Source organism: Erpetoichthys calabaricus, chromosome 5 (assembly GCF_900747795.2).
Source record: "Erpetoichthys calabaricus chromosome 5, fErpCal1.3, whole genome shotgun sequence".
Classification (NCBI taxonomy): domain Eukaryota; kingdom Metazoa; phylum Chordata; class Cladistia; order Polypteriformes; family Polypteridae; genus Erpetoichthys; species Erpetoichthys calabaricus.
Window position 1 is genome coordinate 135,291,594 of NC_041398.2, and position 24,533 is coordinate 135,316,126.

At 36.7% G+C, this 24,533-nt stretch overlaps 1 protein-coding gene across 7 annotated transcripts in view; it reads left to right on the forward strand.

Moving 5' to 3' along the window:
* Positions 1–24,533, forward strand: part of pcm1 (pericentriolar material 1) — a 206,423-nt gene that overhangs the window by 88,429 nt on the left and 93,461 nt on the right. For 6 of the 7 annotated variants that reach the window (XM_051928278.1, XM_051928280.1, XM_051928281.1 and 3 more), the window contains one exon: positions 11,263–11,439. The exons of the other annotated variant lie outside the window; for it this stretch is intronic. In XM_051928278.1, the coding sequence (XP_051784238.1) occupies positions 11,263–11,439 (177 nt within the window). The remainder of the gene's footprint in view (positions 1–11,262; positions 11,440–24,533) is intronic. 7 annotated transcript variants of the gene reach the window in all.

Below are 24,533 nucleotides of genomic sequence, written 5' to 3' on the forward strand. Positions count from 1 at the left end.
AATTCACTGCACATTATTAGAGTGACATGCCCTTGTCAGCAGTTTTCTTGCACCGTGAGGGTGACATGCCCTTGTCAGCAGTTTTCTTGCACCGTGAGGTCCAAGATCCTCTGACATCTTTTGAAAAGAGTAGGGAGTTTCCTAAATGTTGGTTAAAGTGCCACACAAGACCTGGTCATTCTGGGTCCCTAATCATCTCTTGGCTGTTATTGGCTAACTATCTCTCTCACCTCTTCACCACCTAACATCTAATGTGTGTTGAATGTACTGGTGCAATAATGGCCTGTGTCGCATCATTAGGTAAATGCTACACAGTGGTGGTGGTGGTTGAAGTGGTTCCCTGCTGTCTGTGCAAAGTACATTGAGTAGGTGCTGTATAATGTAATTAATTAAGTAGATATATCTTATTATAATAATGCCATTTTATTCTGCAGTGTTTCTAACATTGGGGATACAGGTCTTAATGGTGTGAAAAGGGGGTACTTTAAAATTAGATTGGTTTCAGTGATAAAATAGATGGATTCATTCAAATTAATACATTTGCATTTAATATGTTGTTTGTGTTGATATACTTTAGCGCTGTCAGATAATGGTGTGAAAAGGGGGTACTTTAAAATTAGATTGGTTTCAGTGATAAAATAGATGGATTCATTCAAATTAATACATTTGCATTTAATATGTTGTTTGTGTTGATATACTTTAGCGCTGTCAGATCAAATATGACTGCTTGAATATACAGTGATCCCTCCTCGATCGCGGGGGTTGCGTTCCAGAACCCCCCCGCGAAAGGTGAAAATCCACGAAGTAGAAACCATATGTTTATATGGTTATTTTTATATTGTCATGCTTGGGTCACAGATTTGTACAGAAACACAGGAGGTTGTAGAACAACAGGAACTTTATTCAAACATTGCAAACAAACATTTGTCTCTTTTTCAAAAGTTTAAACGTGCTCCATGACAAGACAGAGATGACAGTTCCGTCTCACAATTAAAAGAATGCAAACATATCTTCCTCTTCAAAGGAGTGCGTGTCAGGAACAGAGAATGTCAAAGAGAGAGAGAAAAGCAAACAATCAAAAACCAATAGGTGCTGTTCGAGCTTTTAAGTATGCGAAGCACCGTGCAGGAAGCATGTTGCTTGACAAAGTAGCTGCAAGGAAGCCAAGTAAAGAAGGGAGCAAGTAGTCTTTCAGCGTTTTTTGAGGAGTGGCCGTATCCTCTAGGGGTGCGAACAGCCCCCATGCTCAATATATTTGAGGAGTTTTATTTAATACGTAATACGTGCTCTGATTGGGTAGCTTCTCAACCATCTGCCAATAGTGTCCCCTGTATGAAATCAACTGGGCAAACCAACTGAGGAAGCATGTACCAGAAATTAAAAGACCCATTGTCCACTGAAACCCACGATCCAACGAAAAATCAATATGCTTACATATAAAATCCGCGATAGAGTGAAGCCGCAAAAGTCAAAGTGCGATATAGCGAGGGATTAATGTAATTCTAATCCAATGAAAAAATTCTTAATTGAAGGCAAATACTGACATCCAATTTTAAAAGAACATTTTGGTATTGTGCTACTTCAGACATGCTAAACAGTTAGGTCCACAACTATTTGGGCAGTGACACAATTTTCATAATTTGCCTCTGTAACACCACCACAATAAAGTAATCATTATGTGATTGAAGTGTACACTTTCAGCTTTAATTTAAGGGATTTACTAAAAATATCATATGCTGGATTCTGCTTTGCCAGCTTAGTAGCTACTTGATTTGGGGAACCTAAAAAAGTTGCAGCTACGGTTCATAAGATGCAAAAACATTATCTATATACGGTCCTCAGTGTTTTAATCCTGGACATTTTCCAAAGATTAAATACTGTGTAGGTTTTAGTGAGTTGAAAAAGTTGATTATCGTGTAGAGGAGCAATAGATAAAAGTTTCTTTTCCTTGAAGTGCTTCCTGCTTTGGTTCCATATTTGGAGTGATTGATGGACAATTGGTATATTGACAATAATTAGTATTTACTGAGGCACAAAGCAGGACATATAAAGAAGTGCAGCAGGGTTTTATTTTTATTGCAGACCAAGCTTGTGTATATTCATCAATTTGTGTCAATTTCCAGGACTTTATAGCTTGTATATTTGCTGTCAGTTCAGGAGGAAGCCCCAGAGGTATGTAGCGATTAATAACTGGGTTGGTTTTAAGATGACGTTTATGACAGTCTACTTTAATGATAAAGTAGATTAAAGCTGAAATATCCACTTCAATTACAAAATAGACCTTTTCACCATGCCCTTCATTTTTTTCTCTGTGGCTCAAATACACTACCATACATTCTGATGATGTTGTGAAGGTGCCAAAAAAAAAAAAAAAAAGACGGCAAAGAAGATGAAGTGAGACCTTTAAAATGTATCGTGTCATTATGTTGGGGAATATGCGAGGCTTGAATATAAAAGCACCACGAATACTTTCGTAAGTCAGCATTTTGCTTAACCACACCGAACCATACATCAAAGTAAGCACACCGATCCCAGAGGATCCGCATAGCGACTTTCTGTCACATGTAGATAGTTGTTCCCTCCAACTTTTTGCTGGTACTGCAACTCACACATGCGTCATGTTAATTTCTGAAGATGTGCTCAGAGGATGCGTCAAATGAATGCTGGGAACGAGTGGTAGCCATGATGCGTGCGCATGCGCGTTCTGAGCGTAAAGTATAAACAAGTCCTAAGATCATGTTGTTAATTCAGACAGAGGCTTCTATAAAGTCGTTTTTTCCATGCACACATTTTTGGGCCAAACCCAAATTTGTGCAGTGTGGTAAATAAATAAGTAGTCCCATTGAGCTCTATCAAAGGCTTTTTCTGCGTCCAAAGATCTCTGGTGTGTTGGATTTTATGAGTGCCTGTATCACGTTAAACAGATGCCGAATTTTTTAAGCTAAGTGTCTGCCTGTAATAAATTTGGTTTGGTTTTCTGATATTACAGAAGGAAGCACTTTCTCAATTCTTCTAGCTAGCTAGCTTGGAAAGTATCTTAACATCATTATTCAGAAGTGAAATTGGTCTGTATAATGCACATTGTAATAAGTACTTATTTTTCTTTGGAATGACTGTAATTAATAACTGCTGAAAAGTTTGAGGTAGAATTTTGATGCCTATAGCTTCTATAAATGTTTCTAATAATAGTGCAGCTAACTTAGTTGATTTTTTTAAAATAAAATTACACTGGCTAGCCATCATGCCCTGCTGCTTTCCTACTTTGGAATGAGTTTATAGCATCCAGTAGTTCTGAGCATGTCAGAGGTCTGTTCAACTTTTCTGCTCTAAGAGTGTCTATATTTATTCTTACATATAAAAATAGGGCAAAGTACTGTTTTCATTAAAAAGTTGCATCTGAGTTTCAAAAAGAAAAAAAATTGATACCACTTGAGAATAATTTGAGCATGTTTTTAGTAATCTGTGTCTCTGTGTCTGTATGACTGTGGGGAAAAAAAAGACCAACTTAAGAACAAATTGACTGATTCCTATTAGTATTAAGAGTAGATTCCACTTTGGTGCCAACAGCAACCAACCTGCTGCTCAGAAATTCAAAAAATTTGCATATGCACTTGGAACAGAAGGATTGCTGTGAATTGATTTCCACCCAAAGCTTTTAATAAGCTTGTAATTTGAGGTTTTAAAGGTTAAAATTCTCAAATACTGTAGTCACTGTATCTAGGGTATAATTAATAAAGAAAAAGATTAATTAGATTTTATGCCTTAATATATTAGACTTCTTATATGTTTGTGGCTAACACTTTATTTTTTGGCTTGAAACAGTTTTCCTACTTTGGACTTTGTACTCTGTAGCTTCAGTCTGAGTACTTGGTGCTGTGCTAACTTCAAGGTCATCCCAACTGCATTATGGGAGGTCCAGGTTTCCACTGTTCCTCATGTAGTTATTAACATCTTAAATGACACAAAACATGAGTAAAAGAATTCATTGAAAATTCACACAATTGTAGGCAAATTGATTGATTGACAAATTGTTCAAATTTAGGCCAAAAAATAGTAAATTCACACTGTATACTGCACTGCCATTATAAATACAAAAAAAGTAATGTGCTGGCTACATAAGATTTTCAATTCAAACAAAAAGTAAAGAAAAAGACTGCTCTGGATTTTATTCAGCACTGCCAGAAATAGAAAGGAAAAACGGGCACAGATACCCTTCAGTGATCAGAAGTAATTATGGTAAACATCAATGCCACCTTGTACACCGGTTCTTAATTTTCATGAAATATTTTTTTTTTAAATGAAGATCAGCATAAATAGTAAGTAATGTTTATATACATTATGTACAAAAATTAGGTGGTTTGGTAATGGGGACTGGTCTGCCGCTATTATTCCACCATTGCCAAGATTAATAGATAAAAAGGTATGCTTTGAATTGAAGTACAGTTGCTTCTGCAGAATTTCACTTTGCACTTAAAGTGAAAGGTTTATCTTTTATGTCATCTGTCTATGCAGTAACAATTTACTCATTAACACTAGTAGTATTTATTAAATATTTTCCTTTTCTATTATGATTTTTTTTGGCTGTAGCCTTCTAATTCTGATATTTTTTACTATTTTTTTTTTTCTGATGACATTGCCCTCATCATTGTACTCTGGGTATTGTTTATTTTAAAATTTTTCTTAACTGCTCAGGTCCAAGTGCAGCTCATTTCCTCACCCAAGCTATTTGTTGCCAGTTTCTAAGTATGTGATTGGTTTCTTTCACTGGCTAGATTTTTACAATGGATATTTACTTGTTTTTCTGCCTCTGTGCCTTAATTGTGTCCGAATTCATATTTTCTTTCGCAATACACATTGTTTCATTTACTCTCTTTAATTTCATCTTGATTTGGAAGTACCATTTCCAGAAGCGTAATTCAGTACAAGATGTTGACAGTTGTTATACAGTATGTATATACATTCAGAGTAAATGTCAAACTGGGAGAAGGTAATTATAGTCATTGGTTTATTGGTAATATTAATACAGGTTACCCATTTATTCCATTTATACCTTTCAAATTAGTTGTATTCTTGAGTGTATAACATTTTGATTCACATTTCAGTGTTTTCCTGCATCAGACACAATAGTCCATGTTATTTCTCTTTATCCTTCGGTGGAAGTGAGTTTATATGCTTTTGAAGCTGTATTTTACTTTTTTAAATGATATAATGATATTTTCCCCACTGAGTGCTGCATGTACATGTTTAAAATAAAGCCAGTGAGGATGTAGAACATTATCTCAAGTATTTCAGAATGTTTTAGCTTTTTAATTATGAAAGCAAAATTTTTACTTTTTCAAAAGTAACAGATTCAAATCTTAGCAATTTTATGTTGGGGTGTGTATGTTTGAATGTATATATCTGAGCAGTATTCATCGATCAGCCACAACATTCAAACCGCTGATAGGTAAAATGACTTAACCTTGATTATCTTGTTACAGTGGTACGTTTGATGGAGAAGGATATCTTAGGCAACAAGTAATCAGTCAGTTCCTGAAGGTGATGTATTGAAAGCAGGAGAAATGGACAAGCATAAGGATCTGAGCAACTTTGACAAGGGCCAAATTGTGGTGGTTGGATGACTCGGTCAGAGCATCTCAAACAGCAGGTTTTGTGGGGTGTTCCTGGTATGCAGTGGTTAATCCTTAACTAAAAGTGCTCGAAGGCAGGACAACTAGTGAACTAGTGACAGAGTCATGAGTGTCCAGGGCTTACTGATGTATATGTGGAAAGAAGGCTACCCTGTCTGGTATAATCCCCCCAGAAGAGCTACTATACCATAAATTACCAAAGAAAATGCAATACTGCTGCTGGTTGCATTGCCACAGACCAGTCTGAGTTCCCATGTTGTCTCCTGTGCACTGCTGTAAAGCGCCTGCAATGGCTACATGAGCATCAGAACTAGACTATGGAGCAATGGAAGAAAGTGGCCTGGTCTGATGAATCATGTTTGCTTTTAGATCATGTAGATGGCTAGGCTGGTGTGAATCGTTTATATGGAGAAGAGATGGCAGCAGGATGCACTATGGTAAGAAGGAAATTTGTCAGGGACAGTTTGATGCAGTGGGCAATATTAGGCAGGGAATCCTTGGGTCCTGGCATTCATATGGATATTACTTTTATCTGTAACACGTACCTAAAGGTTTTTGCAGACCATGTACACTGCTTCATGTCAACAGTACTCTCTGATGGCAGTAGCCTATTTCAGTAGGATAATACATCCAGCCACACTGCAAAAATTGTTCAGGAATGGTTGGTTTGAGGAATATGACAGAGAGTTTAAGGTGTTGGCTTGGTCTCAAATTCTCCAAATATCTGAGCATCTGTGAGATTTGCTGGAAAAACAGGTCAGATCCTAGGAAGCTCCACCTTGCAACTTACAAGACTTACCACTAGAATCCCTGAAGCCTATGAAAAAACTCGTAATCCTGGGCTACCTTAAATTCCTTCGCACCTCTCCATTAATGTCTTTTGTTTTGTAAATGTGTCGATGAGCACAAGCAGCCTGCTATCCCATCCCCCAATGCTGCAGCTCAACTCGGGGTAGGAAGTTCTCCCACCTCAAATCTTGTTTATCTAGGCATGAAGTGCCGGGAGTTGTATAGGGTAAACAATATATTGTTATTTGGAATACATGCATTTCATGTGTGTTCCGTGTCTACAACAATCTATGTAAATGTAGGATGACAGGAAATGCGAGATATGCAAGAAATGTTGAACACATACCTAGGAAACTTTTTTCATGTTATAGTACTAACAACAAAATTTTGTCATAAACTGTATAATGTGTGAAGACTGAAGTCCAAGTATCAAACAGTTTCACAAGAGGTACACGTATAACAAAACAAGTGTGCTTTTATTCAAGAATTTAACGGAAGAAAGAGAAATCGGGTAAGGATACAACGCTGACATGACCGCTTAGGTGGTGCAGCGGTAAGAACTGTTGACTCATAATCAAGAGGTCTCTGGTTTTATTCCGGCTGCTTTCCAAAATTACTGTTGTGAGTAGTGAGCTGTTCTTATTGTTACTATTATACAATAAAAACATACATTTGATTTGAGCCTGTAACAGCCAGTGTAAATTTATTGTACTTGTAAAGATTAGCGTTTTTTAAATTTTTATTCTCTGTCATGTTCACATTCCCCCCGATCTGACACTGCTGTTTTCTTAAGACGTGTTGTTTCCTGTCATTCTACATTTACGCAGATTGCATTTCATGTGTTCCAAATAACAATGTATTATTTACCCAGTAGAACTTCTGGTGCCTCACACCCAGACAAACAGACTTGATCTGGGAGAACTTTTTGTCCGAGTTGAGCTGTGGCAGTAGGGGGAATGGGATAGAAGGCTGCTTGTGCTGATTAACACATTTGCAAAACAAAAGACACTTCTGGAGATGTGCAAAGGAATTGAAAGTGCCCCAGGATTACGAATTTTTTGTATGCTTCAGGGATTCTAGTGTTAAAAGATCTGCTGCTAACATCTTGGTGCCAGATACCACAGCACATCTTCAGAGGTCAGTGCCGTCAGAGCTGGTGGAACGAGGGGGACCTACATAATATTGAGCAGGTATTTTTATTGTTGTGGCTTATCGGTGTACAGTAGACCCCCGCGAAGTCATGGTTCAGGGTTCGCAGATTTTTCCTTAGAACCTAACCATTAATTGTTAGCAGAAAGCGCAAATATCCTCCGCAATTTTTTATGGCTTTTTTCGTGGCAATACTGTGATGTAGAGAGAACAGGAAGCAACCGCTGAGGGAAACGCGAGTTGGGATAGTGAAAGTAGCCAATACGAGAGCGTTATTCATTTCTCCTTGCTGCTGATTGACTGCTGCCCTGTGACGCGTCTCCAGCTGAGTGGGTTTACCATCGCTGAGGGAAACGCGGTTTGGGATGGTGAAAGTAGCCAATCCGAGAGCGTTATTCATTTCTCCTTGCTGCTGATTGACTGCTGCTCTGTGACGCGTCTCCAGGTGAATGGGTTTACCACCGCTGAGTGAAACGCGGTTTGGGATTGTGAAAGTAGCCAATCCAAGAGCGTTATTCATTTCTCCTTGCTGCTGATTGACTGCTGCTCTGTGACGCGTCTCCAGGTGAATGGGTTTACCACCGCTGAGGGAAACACGGTTTGGGATGGTGGAAGTAGCCAATCCGAGAGCGTTATTCATTTCTCCTTGCTGCTGATTGACTGCTGCTCTGTGATACGTCTCCAGGTGAATGGGTTTACCACCGCTGAGGGGAAACGCGGTTTGGGATAGTGAAAGTAGCCAATCTGAGAGCGTTATTCATTTCTCCTTGATGCTGATTGACGGCTGCCCTGTGACGTGTCTCCAGCTGAATGTCCTTGTGTTTTCCATTTTGTTATTCTTAAACGCACAAGATGACACCAAAACGCCGTGCACCTTCTAAGGCTTCTGGCACTGAGCCTAAGCGCCAGAAAAAGTTTAAAATACTCCAGGAGAAGGTTTAACTACTGGATTTGCTCCGGGAACTAAAAAGTTATGCTGCAGTAGCACGCCACTATGGCATTAATGAAAGCACCGCACACTACATAAAGAAGAACGAAGCAGCGGAGTACCGAATCTGTAAGTTTCTGTGATAGTGCCAAAAAGGTAACGACCATAAGGAATAAAAATATCGTCAGGATAGAATCTGCCTTGGCATTGTGGATCACCGACTGCAGGAAGAAGAACATCCCCATGGATGGTAACATAATCCGTGAGAAAGCACGGAAATTGTACCAGCAGTTCGCTACAGGAGACAATGTAGCAACTTCCCATCACAATGTTCCTGAAACCTATAAAGAACAGCCAGCACGAAACCCCCCCAGAAGAAGACCCGTCCAAAGATACGACTCCTCCTGAAGCGCCTGAAGAAGAGGCACCACCCGAGGAGTTTTAAATCCTCTGCATTGTACTGCACAGCTGCTGCATCATCATCATCAATATCATTCATCATTGGTGAGTACCCGTACATTTTACTGTATTTTAATTAAATGAAATTATTATGTATTTACTCCACTTATACCAAAGAAAATGCACTTGCATTAATTACAGTATGTATAGCGGTAACATCGGTATTTTACATTCTAGCACCGCGGGAGACATAGCAGTACTGTACAGTATACGGGTTTAACTTTACATTCTGTTTTTAGGTAATGTATTAAGGTAATTTTTTAGATAATGTATTAAGCTGAGTTTGCAATGAAGGTAAAGTGCTTCGGGGGCATACTGTATTTAGGATTTAAACTATAAAAATAGGAATTTAAAAGGCATTTTTTAACCGCATCCAAAAGTCGTGCTTTTTCACAATTCACGGTGATCTAGGAATGTAACCCCCATGAATTTTGGGGGTGTACTGTATATAACAAATAGTTATTGGCTGTCCTATTGTTTGCTTGCTTGCTATTTCTTAAGAGCACTTTTTCCACACTTCGTAGACCCTGTATTTAACTTAAAGGTGTTCTTTCTTTTGTGTAAATAGATGTCTCAGTCATAGAGGTCTGCTGGTTTCTTCAAAGCTAACCTGACACTACACAACCTTTCCTACCATTTTCAATTGTAGTCTTCATTTACATAATCTTAACAATAACCACTGTTAGTTGTAGCATACAATCATTTCCATCTGTTGTTTAGTGCTATGACTGTGACTTGCCACAACAAAATCAAACTGGTTTGATTTTCTTGAAACATGTTACAAAAGTTCAATAAATGAATACAGTGCCCACAAACAGCAAAAATCAATTGCATCTCAGAGGAATACATGAAACTCTGTCTTGGTGGTTTGTTTTATTCCAGTGTGCTTTTAATTGTCTAGCTACCAAAATGAAGCCATCTCTCAATATTTGTGTGGTGCAGTGTTAGATTTAGAGGGCTGATGAAACATAGTTAAGGAATTTTGTTGGTTGTTACAGCTGTTCATCTAACAAGAGCGCTTTTATTTTAATGTTTTTGAAATATTTTTTATTCAAGATATTTAATATGAAAATATATCTAAGACATTACTAATTTTGCAAATGACTATTACTCCCTGAAATTAGTGAATCTTAATGTGTTATTCACAGAACACTGCAAAGCCTCATTTTCAGTAGCCATTACTACAGTGTCTTAATGGTAAACTCATTGTTCATCCTTGTTTAGTCAGCATGCTAATTGTTTATTAGAGAAACCTTCCCAATTGTGTAAGCACATCTTAGAAATTTTACTTTGTTTAAATAAGTAAGTGAATTAATTTTCAGTAGGTTACAAGGTACTGGTATTAAAAATTTCAATGCTGGATTAAAAAAAAGTAAGAGTATATAATCCGGAAGAAAAAAATTGAAGAGTTTATGCAACAATCAGTGACCTCTAAGTCAAACTAGAAAAAACACCAGAGAATTAAACAATAAATAAATAAACAGGAAAAAAACTAACAAAACAAAAATTCAACCCTTGGCAGAGAGAAAAAAATCGAAAAAGCATACTTTACCCCATAAATACTTATGTTCATTTTTTTAATTAAGATTTATTTTCATTTTTTTAATTAAGTCACGCCATGTTTTTAAAAAAAAGTTTTGGACTGATTCTTTAAGCAAGAATTTTATTTTTTCCAATTTCATATAATATAGAATGTCAGCTTTATTTTTGGAGTAGACATTTTTTTTCGTGTCTGTTTGTCTCATTTTGTCATACAGTTGACATCATGGAAAGCTTGTATCTCACTGCAATTTATATTTTTTACTGTAAGTATAAAGTCATGCTTAACAAATATACTTTGTCATTTAAAATTTTTCTGACACAGCATTGCTACTGATCTGTAGAAGTCATCTTGTTTTATGACCATCTTGGGAACTCATAATGCAGCACTGGTAGCATTTCACATATGTAAGCAGTAGTTTGCTTTTTCTAAGACGTGATTCTATATAATTGTGACCTGCTGTTTTCCACACGACCGCTTTATATAAGTAACATTCACAAAATTTCCTGTGATTATTTGACATTTGAAAAATATGACTTGGAGCCAATTCTTTAAATGATTTTAATTGGCATGGGTCTAATATTAATATGACAATGGAGTATATATCTCTGAAAAAGCACAATTTTTAAACATTCTTGTTTTGCTAACTACCTGATAAGTGATTTTGTAAATCAGTTCAAGTTGTTGCGACCAATGCTTTAGTGCTTGCTCTATAATTTGTTTAATTTATGCATTTTTATGAAATGGTATTTAAAATTGTTTTTTAGAAAACTGAAGGAAGTTCATAAACGATTAAATGAGCTCCGTGAACTAGTTCACTACTATGAACAGACATCTGATATGATGGTAGACACTATAAATGAAAATACTAAAGATGATGAAACAGAGGAAGAGTCTATTTTTGATTCTGATCAAGAAAACATTGAACCCATTACAAACTTAAGGTAAATGTGTAAAATTATCTTTTACTTGAATTACTTACAGATATTAGTAGTATTGCAACAATTTATGACTTGGCTTTTAAATTTTTCTTTCTTTGTAGAATTCCTTCAGCTCAATATTTAAAATGTCTAGTCAGAGAAAAACTTATGTTCTTTATGCATTTTTTCTATGTAACTTGAACACATTTCTGTAGAAATGTTACACAGTTTTCCCTTACTGAATGTGAAATTACATAAGATTAAGCTTGCTCTCTGTTGAGATAGTATTGCACTCTAGAATGCTCATTGAACATACTTACACATTAAACAGGTGGTTTGTACATTAAAAAAAGTTTGAGTGTTTCATTGCGCAGAAAATAGTTCTTAAAATAAAATATTTCCTGCTTTGGGGTATGGTGGTGATGAATAATAGTGCACTTTTAAATATGTGTTCTTTTACATTGTTGTTGATGGGGCTGTCTTGCTGAGATAAACAAATGCTTTATTACCGTTTCATCATAAGGTTTAATCTCCACAGAGTTTTTTTCATTATAAATAAGACATTTATACATTGTGTAAAACTAGTATAAAATGAGCAACTTACAGAAATGGACTGTAAACTCCTGCGTGATATATAGCAAATACTGATTACATTGATTAAAGCACTTAAACTTGTTTTAAATTGTTTACTTGTGGCATGATGATTCTATGCTCCACGAGTGAGTTTATAAATCTGGTTATGCTTCGAGTGCAACATTATAAAAATGTATGTTTAAAGATACATTAAGTCATGTTGAAAACCACTGTTATGGAGTAGTCCCTCATCATGTATATTGCAATTTCAAGAGAAATAAAAAAGCAATTCAGTTATTAGAAAAGTAGAGAACTTCTAGAGAAGACTTAAGCCATTCCGCTAAGGAAAGTACCCCCATAGGCTTAGTTAGTACAAGACATTGACGTAACATTTATTTATGGCTTTACTCTAGGTAAAACTGTTAAGATTGTGTTTAATTATATCTCTAACAAAGTCTGAAAGACAACTGAATATGTTGTCCCATAATAAATATGACATAGGTTAGTGATTGATGACATCTTTACAGTTATGATCCTGTCCCTGATAGATTTAGATTAATTTAGTATGTCTGATGTAGAATTTTGCACCTAATTATTGGATGATTTTTAAGAAGACTGAAGAAGAATGTATGTAGTGAAAGATTGAATTCTGTTCCTTATCTGTGCTTTTTGAGAGGTTCCTTTCCCTTTATTAAAATCATATATTGTCATGAAACTAAAAATCAGTTTATAGAGAGTAGAAATACTTTTAAAATCTTTGTTACCAGGTGTAATATACTAGTCTAGTTACTGATAAATGACGGGAGGTTGGATATTTTACTTTGAAACTTCTCTCTAGTATGTTCCTGCAAGATTACATTTAAATCATACTTTTTCAAAGAATGCATAATTATTGTTTTTGTAAAACTGTGTTAAGGTGTCCTGGAAACTCCAAAGTAAATGTTCTACAGGATGCTAAAATAAGCATTTTAGTAGTAATATCCACATGAATAAATGTTTTTTCCCCAGATTTTGCTGCATGCCTACAAAAGCAAGGTTGCTGTCTTTAATTATTAATAGTGGTAATGAAAACTAGATTCTTTTTGCATTTCCAATGGTGTATTGTGGTTGATACCATCTTGATGCACAATGATCTGCTTTCAAATTATTGAAATATAATTGTACGTGTTTGATATAATCCATCTTACTAACCGAAGGTTGTAAACCGGATATGGACGCAGGGTGCTGGGCGCTGGACACATCGAGGCGCACGCGCACTGCCGCCTGCCACAGAGCAAAAAAAGAAACGAGAGGATTCGAAGGTTGTATTACAGTACAGAAACCCCAGAGGTTTACTAACCGAAGCTGTGACAACGCGCGCGCCTACAACGCACTTGCGTAAGGAGTCACTGCTCAAACCAACTGTGACAACGCACGCGCATACAGCGTGCTTGCGAAAGGAGTCACGGATCAAACCAAAGAAAACACAGAGACGAGACTACGACCTGTGGACTGCACCTGGGGTAAAGCGTGCACGCCAGGTTGTGCGACCGCCCACACCACCGCATATACCTTCCATGATATGTCTTCACGCAGCAGCTTCCCACCAAGGCGCATATTGCGCTGTGGCGTTCCCCCCACAGTCAGACGTGGCGGCTTCCCAGAGTCAGTAGGTGGCCCCCAAACAACACAACCTGTTCAAGCAGTCGGTGTCAGTGAAGACAACAGACTCACATCTCCACAAAACGAAACCGCTTTAGTACAGATATGCTTATTGGATTAAATGACATTTCCCCAGACGCACCCGCCCTCCATGATATGTCATCCATCCATATATCGGATGGAACAGAAACTGATTGCCATTCTAGGATTTCCAATTTGCTAGCGAATCGCGGGGTTACTTGTTAAGAATATATAGCATCATTTAACATATAACTAAATCAAAGTGCTTTAAAAATGTAAAAGGAACATTTAAGTTACAAAAACATGGAAATGGATAAATTTAATGGAGGTGAATTTAAAGTATGGTATACTTAAAATCAGATACTCTTACTGTTAAAATGATAAAAGTCAGTGTCTTCTGAGTTTAACACGTGATCCACTAATTCATTGTACACTTTTAATTTGTAGAGGTATATTGCAGGTGAAAACATTGCTTTCAGTTACAAAAGAAATTAATGCTTTTTTAAAATCTTCACTTTTCATTCTGTATGCATTTCTGAAAGTTTTGATTATTTTTTTTTTTTAATTTGATGTGAAAAACACTATGCATTACGGAGGAAATAAATTCTAATTGATTTTTAAATTTAAACTCTGCAAAAAAAAAAAAATGATCAAACCTGATTAATTTTTTATGCAGTATATGAATACAGTAATCCCTCCTCCATCGCGGGTGTTGCGTTCCAGAACCCCCCGCGAAAGGTGAAAATCCGCGAAGTAGAAACCATATGTTCATATGGTTCTTTTTATATATTTTAAGCCCTTATAAACTCTCCCACACTATTATAAACATTTCCCACACAATTATACAGCATAAACCCTTTGTATTCTCTTAGATATTAGGTAAGATTCGTTGAAATTATGTATCTAAACACAGTTTATATACAGTAAAACCTAAATATTATTTTAAAGATATCGAGCGTCTCCGATATCACATATATTACAGCCATTACGACAGACAGGCCACCAGCAATAAATACATACAATGCAAGAAAAATTGTATACAGTAAAATGTGTGTACAGTGACACTATACTATGTACATGTAATAAGTACTGTACGTAGATAATTAATTATGGTTACTCACCAACAATGACACGACGACTTGTCCGATAACGATGAGTTTAATTTTACTGCACAACAAAGGAGAGCGTTACAGCTCGTCTAAAGGAGCCTCTTCAGGCGATTGTGTAGCATCGCCGTTGTTCTTCTTCTGGCAGTCTTCAATCCAAATCCCTAAAGCAGATTCCATCCAGACTACTGCCTTATCACGTCCACTTGCAACTCGTTTTGCGCCCTGGTTAAAGTACACTGTGGCTGTAGATCTTATATGGTTTTCCTCCTTTTTAAATAACAAGAATCGTGGACTCATGCCGTAATGGTGTCCTGTAGCGGTGTAGCTGTTCCCTTCCTTCAACATAGGGGTGGGCGGTATGACCAAAATTCTATATCACGGTATTTTTCTAAATTATCCCGGTTTCACGGTATTCGATGGTATTTTTTTCCCCATGCATGAGTGGATGTTAACCACATTTTCCACTGCAATTACTGGCTAAGAATAACCTATTCCACTGTCAAGAGTATTGTACATTGTACAAAAAAAAACATTTTAATGTGCACACAAGTATTAATACAGTTTTGCATTGCCCCATAAAGTGATAGTTTTCAAGGGGTTGGCACTAATGGAGAAGGTATCACATTGCATGACAGATGCAGTCAAAATATAGAACCTTTTTATTGAACAAATTTTGCAAAAACAAACTATAATTTTGACAACATATTTTCAACCATACAAAGAGGCATTTAGACTTAGGAAAATATCCAGAAGTGTTTGTCAAAAATTGTATTGCACCGAATATGTCTTAGAAAAGGAATAAATAGTAATATTTTTTGTAAACCAACTACACTTTCTGTTAATGTTAATAATCTCTGGCCACTGACATGTTAAAGTGACTTTTTAAACAACTTTATCATCATTAAACTGCATAATATTTAAACTAATAAATAATAACAGTAAAATAAATAATAGTATTATTACTGATAGTTGCACTATTACTTCAAGACTTCAAGCCCAGGTGCATTACACAGTATTCACCAAATTAAAATAAAATACAACAAGTGCAACTTGGTGATGATATCTTTACCAGCTGAACCATCATTTAGGCAAACTGCATTAATATGGACCTTGCTTCAAGCTAAGCTATACTGGGAAGAAAAAAAACAAACTATATGTCGAGAACAAAGTCAATATTTCCACTTTATTCTCGCCGTTTATGGCGAGATTAAAGTTGACATTTCCACTTTATTCTCATAGTTTACTTCATAATTAAAGTAGAATGTCGTAAACTAAACTTCTTCCTAAAATCAATGTTTAATCAATTACTTAATTTACCCCGTCATAAATTAATGCAGCACATTAAATGCTTTGTGTTACGTTCCCCGACCCAGTGGTTAATCACTACGCTTCTTAAGCGATCACCATACAGAATCCATTCACTTCATGATATTCCTGCTTTCTGAAAATTTAGAATGCTAAGATAAATACTTGATATCATTTTCATGATGAAATGCATTAAAGCAGGTATTACACATGCACGGTAGTGAGGTGGTAGTGCTGCTCCCTCGCAGTAAGGGGTCCCCAGGTGTATGCTCAGTGTAGAGAACTTTATGGCAGGTGTGACGAGGCTCCAAAAAAACTGGATGTATGAATAGCTATTGCACAGGTTTAACTTAAATATTGTGTAAATGTTGGGTTTGTGATCTGCTGGTCGGAGACACGAACACAGAATTCAATGCATGTTCTTCTGAGCGGGCTATCTTTGTTGCATGCATGCTGTCTCTATCTGACATAGGCTACCAAAACCCCATTTCCTATCCTTCCTTTTTCTTTCACCACATAACCACATAACCAATCACCACACGATAAACGTCTTTGTGAAATTAAAACTAGTTATAAACTTAGCCCACGGAGTGTTCAGAACTTTAAAAATATCTTCGTTATACATGTTTAATTATGCCATCCATTCAGTTGCACCCATCTCTGAACGAATCAGTTAACACAAAGCGTTTAATGTGCTATATAACTTATGACGGGGTTTGAGAAAATCTAGTAAATTAAATATTCATTTTATGATGAAGTTTAGTTTACGATGTTCTACTTTAATGACAAATTACGAGAATAAAGTCAAAAGAATATATTCTCGTCATAAGCGTCAAGATTAAAGTGGAAATGTCGAGAATAAAGTCAAAATGTCGTCACACTATTACACAGTACCCAGGTACATTACACTGTATTGAAAGCAAATAAAACAAGTACAACTTGGCTTGCAGTATTATCCAGTAGTATAGAAACAGTATTTACACATCTGACCTTTTAAAACTAAAGCATCTCCAGGCGACAGATGTGACTGTCTTTTTTTCGGCTCTCTGTCCATTTTCACCGCACGGCATACCTATGCTACCGCCCACTATTTGGTGGTGTAGCAGTGAAAAAGAGCCCTAGTGCAACAAATCTGTGTTTAGCGGTGTAGCAGTGAAAAAGGTCCCCACTTGAACAGTTTCCCGCTGCGCCACGTTCTGAACGTCGTTTAGGCAATTTAAACCGGTGTTGCGGTGTAAGAAAAATCCATATCATAAAAAAAATAAAAAACGGTTTTCGGTATGAACCGGTATACCGCCCAGCACTACTTCAACATATCCAAAACTTTTACCTTTTCTGCAATCATTTGCATCTTCTGTTGGCGCTTGGACACGGCCCCTGAAGCAGTAGCAGGAGCACGCTAATGCTGAATGAGTGAGATGAGACTTCCTGGTTAATGCAGCACTCCGTCGCTGAGCCAATCAGCACACAGGAACTTAACTGTGTGCTCTGATTAGGTAGCTTCTCAGTCATCCGCCAATAGCGTCCCTTGTATGAAATCAACTGGGCAGACCAACTGAGGAAGCATGTACCAGAAGTAAAAAGACCCATTGTCCGCAGAAACCCACGAAGCAGCGGAAAATCCGCGTTATATATTTAGATATGCTTACATATAAAATCCGCGATAGAGTGAAGCCGCGAAAGTCGAAGCGCGATGTAGCAAGGGATTACTGTATATATTTCAGAAAAAGGTATCTAAGCATTGATTTTTAATTTAAATATTTTTATCAGTGTCATCCAAAGCAGTGTTTGTGATTTATTTGAAATTGTCAACAATGTAATGCACCAACTATGTCTAACAATATAGTATTAATGTAGCAATTATTTGTGCTACCTGTCTTTGAGTTGAAGTCTAACTAATCTATACAAACCCTTGCATATTCAGCATCAACATTTTTAATGCACCATCTTTTGGAATTTATTTTGTAATGCATATAGTAATAAAATGTATTGCATTTTTCATTTCAACAGATGGCACAAACTTTAGCAATCACCAGACAAGGTGTTAATAGAAATGTCATTGGTTTCCTCTTTTAGTATAGCTGTTGATATTTACTTGTATAGTTCAATAATGCTACATGTAGGCTTAATATTGGTTTCTGAGCAAGGAAAGTGTTAAACCATTTAATTTAAAACCTCTTTACTTTTTATCATGTTGTAGCTTTTTTTACCAGAAAAATATATTAAAACATTTTACTGTATTTTTTCCAAATAAATGCAAGTGCCTTCACAATTATTTGTTATTAATAATCACAATAATGCTACATGTAAGCTTAATATTGGTTTCTGAGCAAGGAAAGTGTTAAACCATTTAATTTAAAACCTCTTTACTTTTTATCCTGTTGTAGCTTTTTTACCAGAAAAATATATTAAAACATTTTACTGTATTTTTTCCAAATAAATGCAAGTGCCTTCACAATTATTTGGTATTAATAATCATAATTAATCATAACTGGTAACGATCAAGAAGAAATTGTGCACTTGTTCTTAACCCAGCTGACAATGTGGTATTCCTGGTAGTGCAGTGGATACAGGGAGGAGCAGACACCTGCTGCGGATGATTTACAGAAGAACTGGCACAAGTCTCTATAGTGTATGAAGCCAGGCCTTTTCAGTTTCTTTCTGTGCATCTGGTGCAAATCTTAGTAAAGTGACTTGGGTCCCCAAAAAAAAGTCTTCAAATATTTTGTGCTTTCTCTCCTGATATTTGCAACAACTCCTCATTTTTAGTTACTTTCAAGGTCAGGTTGAGGCATAGAAACTTTTTGTTTGTGAAGGACCTGTCATGATTCTGGTCACGAGCAAGGATTCATTAACAAAGCTATTGCTGCAGTGATTCATGAAGAACACAAATATATTTAGGCCTTAAACACTGGAAATAAAAAAATAAATAAATAAAAACAAAATTAAGGGTGTAAGACACAAGATGCAGAACAGATGGATGTTCAGAGTGGAAACAACCAGTAAAAAAGGCATTAATAGAATCTGATGACATTTACTGTAAACCCCTTATTGGGAATGTAGTAAATTACCAGTGTTTGCAAAAGTTGATTTTTAAATGATCTAAAACATTTTGCTGTCTTGTTTCATCTAATGTGAATTTGTTCAAATTTGAACAATTTGACATTCAAGATTTTTTAATTTTTATTTAAAGTCTATTACTTTGTAAGTTTGTTACAGTGTTAACTTACAAGATGTCTTCTCAAGTATGATTTGCTTGAGTCAAAACTTTTAAATATTGTTGTTCGCCCAGTGACACTGCTACTTGTTACAGTGTATTAATATTAGGACTATTTCTGACTACTTGTGCCAGTATGAAAAGGTGGAGCAGTACTGTTGGGGTAATAACTGAAGTTAATTTGAATAGAAGTGTTTAACCTTATTAAAATTATGCAAGAGTCATTTTATAATTTTCCATGGAAGTTGGCTAATTCTCCCCATGTCGCACATCCCCAAATTTATGTATGTTTGAGTAAATGGCAAAGTCAAAATTGCCCCTTCAGTGAACTCTGTCCAGGCTTGGCACCCAGGGTTGCCAAGATAATCCCCTGGTCTCAACATAGATTTCCTAGACACTTACACTATAATGACCCTAATTTAAAATTGAAAGTTAACATAAGTTGGTTATTAGAGATGTGGGCTGAAAACTAGACTGCCTGGCGAAAAATTCAAACACAAATATTGGAGAATGTGCTGGTCACCATCTACTTAGATTGTTGTGGGATTTTAACCCAGCTCCAGTAGCACTGACTGCTGTGCCATGGGAATATGATATTATGAAATATCAGATGAAAATTGAGATTTTAGATTGTTGTGGGATTTTAACCCAGCTCCAGTAGCACTGACTGCTGTGCCATGGGAATATGATATTATGAAATATCAGATGAAAATTGAGATTTTGTTTAAGATCTGTTTACTGTTAACATAGTGTGTAGAGGTAGGTGGGCATAGTTTTCAGCATTTTCTGAATTTCTAAAATGACCAGGCAATGGAGGGTTGTGGTGGCTTGTTATGCTGTGGTGCTGGTTTATTATGGTCCTTGCAGCTTAGTGACATTTGTGGGATTTTGTACATGGTTGCCTCAGGTGCATTACATGTTCTGTCTACTCTGCCCATTGAAAATGAACATGGATGATCCTTTTGAATTAAGTTTACATTCTTCACATTCTTATTACTGTATAATAATTTTCAGCCTACCTGTTTATCTTAACATTTTTCTTTCAGTGTCTGTCTTATGTTAATGACAAACACTTTTTTGTTAAGAGATATACAGTTGTGCTTGAAAGTTTGTGAACCCTTTAGAATTTTCTATATTTCTGCATAAATATGACCTAAAACATCTTAAGATTTTCACTCAAGTCCTAAAAATAGATAAAGAGAAACCAGTTAAACAAATGAGACAAAAATATTATACTTGGTCATTTATTTATTAAGGAAAATGATCGAATATTACATATTTGTGAGTGGCAAAAGTATGTGAACCTTTGATTTCAGTATCTGGTGTGACCCCCCTTTGCAGCAATAATTGCAACTAAACGCTTCCGGTAACTGTTGATCAGTCCTGCACACCGGCTTGGAGGAATTTTAGCTCATTCCTCCGTACAGAACAGCTTCAACTCTGGGATGTTGGTGGGTTTCCTCACATTAACTGCTCGCTTCAGGTCCTTCCACAACATTTCGATTGGATTAAAGTCAGGACTTTAACTTGAGCATTCCAAAACATTAACTTTATTCTTCTTTAACCATTCTTTGGTAGAATGACTTGTGTGCTTAGGGTCGTTGTCTTGCTGCATGACCCACCTTCTGTTGAGATTCAGTTCATGGACAGATGTCCTGATATTTTCCTTTAGAATTCATTGTTCCATCAATGAAGGCAAGCCGTCCTGGCCCAGATGCAGCAAAACAGGCCCAAACCATGATACTACCACCACCATTTTTCACAGATGGGATACAGTTCTTATGCTGGAATGCAGTGTTTTCCTTTCTCCAAACACAACGCTTTTCATTTAAACCAAAAAGTTCTATTTTGGTGTCATACGTCCACAAAACATTCTTCCAATAGCCTTCTGGTTTGTCCATATGATCTTTAGCAAACTGCAGACGAGCAGCAATGTTTTTTTTGGAGAGCAGTGGCTTTCTCCTTGCAACCCTTCCATGCACACCATTGTTGTTCAGTGTTCTCCTGAAGATGGACTCATGAATATGAACATTAGCCAATGTGAGAGAGGCTTTCAGTTGCTTAGAAGTTACCCTGGGGTCCTTTGTGAACTCGCCGACTATTACACGCCTTGCTCTTGGAGTGATCTTTGTTGGTCGACCACTCCTGGGGAGGGTAACAGTGGTCTTGAATTTCCTCCATTTGTACACAAATCTGTCTGACTGTGGATTGGTGGAGTCCAAACTCTTTATAGAGATGGTTTTGTAACCTTTTCCAGCCTGATGAGCATCAACAACTCTTTTTCTGAGGTCCTCAGAAATCTCCTTTGTTCGTGCCATGATACACTTCCACAAATGTGTTGTGAAGAGCAGACTTTGATAGATCCCTGTTCTTTAAATAACACAGGGTGCCCACTCACACCTGATTGTCATCCCATTGATTGAAAACACCTGACTCTAATTTCACCTTCAAACTAACTGCTAATTCTAGAGGTTCACATACTTTTGCCACTCACAAATATGTAATATTCAATCATTTTCCTCAATAAATAAATGACCAAGTATAATATGTTTGTCTCATTTGTTTAACTGGTTTCTCTTTAACTACTTTTAGGACTATAGTGAAAATCTTATGATGTTTTAGGTCATATTTATGCAGAAATATAGAAAATTGTAAAGGGTTCACAAACTTTCAACCACAACTGTAGATATAGATGTACCATTGTCACTACATTCAATGTTGAATTACACAAAGTAATATGATGATTAATTGCATTTTTCTTCACAGGACAGTATTTCCTTTGTACACTACAGACATTTAATGAAATGTAAAAAAAGCAAACATAATTGCAGTTGTTTAACAGAGCACTGACTACATATTTGTTCACATTTAAGCCCTGATCATAAAACTACTAAAGCGGCACTTTCTTCAGACAAAGCATTCCACTTGATTACACTCCCGGTTAATAAGAGAAAGTAAATGAATGCCACATACGTTATTTGTTAACATAGCAAAGTAACTGATCTAGAAAGACCATAAAACTTGAGTTTGAAGATGCTCACTTATAATAAAAAAAAATACTTTATGCTGAAAGAACAAAAACTTAAAAGAGAGCTTGGCGCCATGAAATCCATGCTTAGTTTCCTAGAGAATCCTGTGACTCACAATTTTAATCTTGCATCAAAGAATAAGCCACATGCAAACAAATGTTAACGGCCACTGACTCTTCAGCACACCACTAATATTGTTCATGATTATTACCCTAAGTTCTTGTCTATAAGCCGCGGCTTATCTAAGGAAAAAAGTTGTGAAAATGAAAAAATAGAATATCGGCTTATACATAAGTCCGGCTTATACAGTAATCCCTCCTCCATCGCGGGGGTTGTGTTCCAGAGCCACCCGCGAAATAAGAAAATCCGCGAAGTAGAAACCATATGTTTATATGGTTATTTTTATATTGTCATGCTTGGGTCACAGATTTGCGCAGAAACACAGGAGGTTGTAGAGAGACAGGAACGTTATTCAAACACTGCAAACAAACATTTGTCTCTTTTTCAAAAGTTTAAACTGTGCTCCATGACAAAACAGAGATGACAGTTCTGTCTCACAATTAAAAGAATGCAAACATATCTTCCTCTTCAAAGGAGTGTGTGTCAGGAGCACAGAATGTCACATAGATAGAGAAAACAATCCTAGCAAACAAATCAATGGTGCTGTTTGGCTTTTAGGTATGCGAAGCACCGCGGCACAAAGCTGTTGAAGGCGGCAGCTCACACCCCCTCCGTCAGGAGCAGGGAGAGAGAGAGAGAGACAGAGACAGAGTTTGTTTTTCAGTCAAAAATCAATACGTGCCCTTTGAGCTTTTAAGTATACGAAGCACTGTGCAGCATGTCGTTTCAGGAATCAGCTTTACAAAAGATAGCAACGTGAAGATAATCTTTCAGCATTTTTAGACGACTGTCCGTATCGTCTAGGTGTGCGAACAGCCCCCCTGCTCAATCCCCATACGTCAGGATCACAGATAGTCAGCGCAAGAGAGAGAGAAAAGTAAGCAATCTAGCTTCTCAGCCATCTGCCAATAGCGTCCCTTGTATGAAATCAACTGAGCAAACCAACTGAGGAAGCATGTACCAGAAATTAAAAGACCCATTGTCCGCAGAAATCTGCGAACCAGCAAAAAATCCGCGATATATATTTAAATATGCTTACATATAAAATCACAATTTAAATGACCGCTACGTGCGCGTGTTGACTCGGCGACGCCCAGAGCAGAAAGAACGCGCTCCGGCCGCTCCAACCACGCCATGCGGGGAGTGAGAGAGACGCCAATATCTCACACTCTCTCCCCCCCTTAAAGAAATTAAATGGGTGCGAGTGAGACCACTGACCTCCCTCCCTTCTATTAGTTATAGGTTATAGTACGTTCGGCTTATCCATGAGTCCGGCTTATCTATGATAAGATTTTATTTTAAAAATTCGTATGATTTTTGGTCTCCGGCTTATACACGAGTCCGGCTTATAGACAAGAACCTAGGGTAAAATCTGTCTTTTATAACTGCTGAGTGATTATGTTGCCTGGAATTATATTAGTTTTTGGCATTTTAGAACAGCACTAGTCATGGACTACATTTGTTACATATTACTGTTTGCATTAAGACTTTGCCACACATTAATTGTGACTACCTCATATTTTTGTAGATTGCTGTTTGGCTAAATTAGTTAGGGTGAGATTTTAGACTACATTAGCTAGTATCTAAAAGAAATGTGTCAAGTTTACCTACAACCTTTAAATTTGACTAATGGTTTGCAGCAGTTTGTTTTTACCTGCTTAGGCCTTTTTTTTTTTCTTCTTTTGTTTTGAGCTATATTGTACCAAAACAGTTGGAAACTGTTTTTTTTTTTTTCTTTTACTTTGGTAAGTTAATTCTGAATTTTAGCATTTATTTTGAGAGGAATAAATTATACTAATTCTGAAAATACATACTTAATAACATTTTTAAGTCACCCAGAGGATACCCTAGATTCTGTATGATGGCAAAATTCTTTGCTAACTGGTATATGTTTTGCAAACCTTCTACATTGGCTGGCTTGCAGCAACCAAACACCTACTATGACTGGTAGATTTGTAAGGATTCATAAGAAAATTAACAGGGAATAATACTGATAAACAAATTTCTGTGAATCTGGAACAGAGCCACAGTGCCAGAGCAAAGAGATTTAAAAGAAATGGAGTTCTGTAGTAGTCTAGCCATGGTCGTTAATTTTGTTACAAA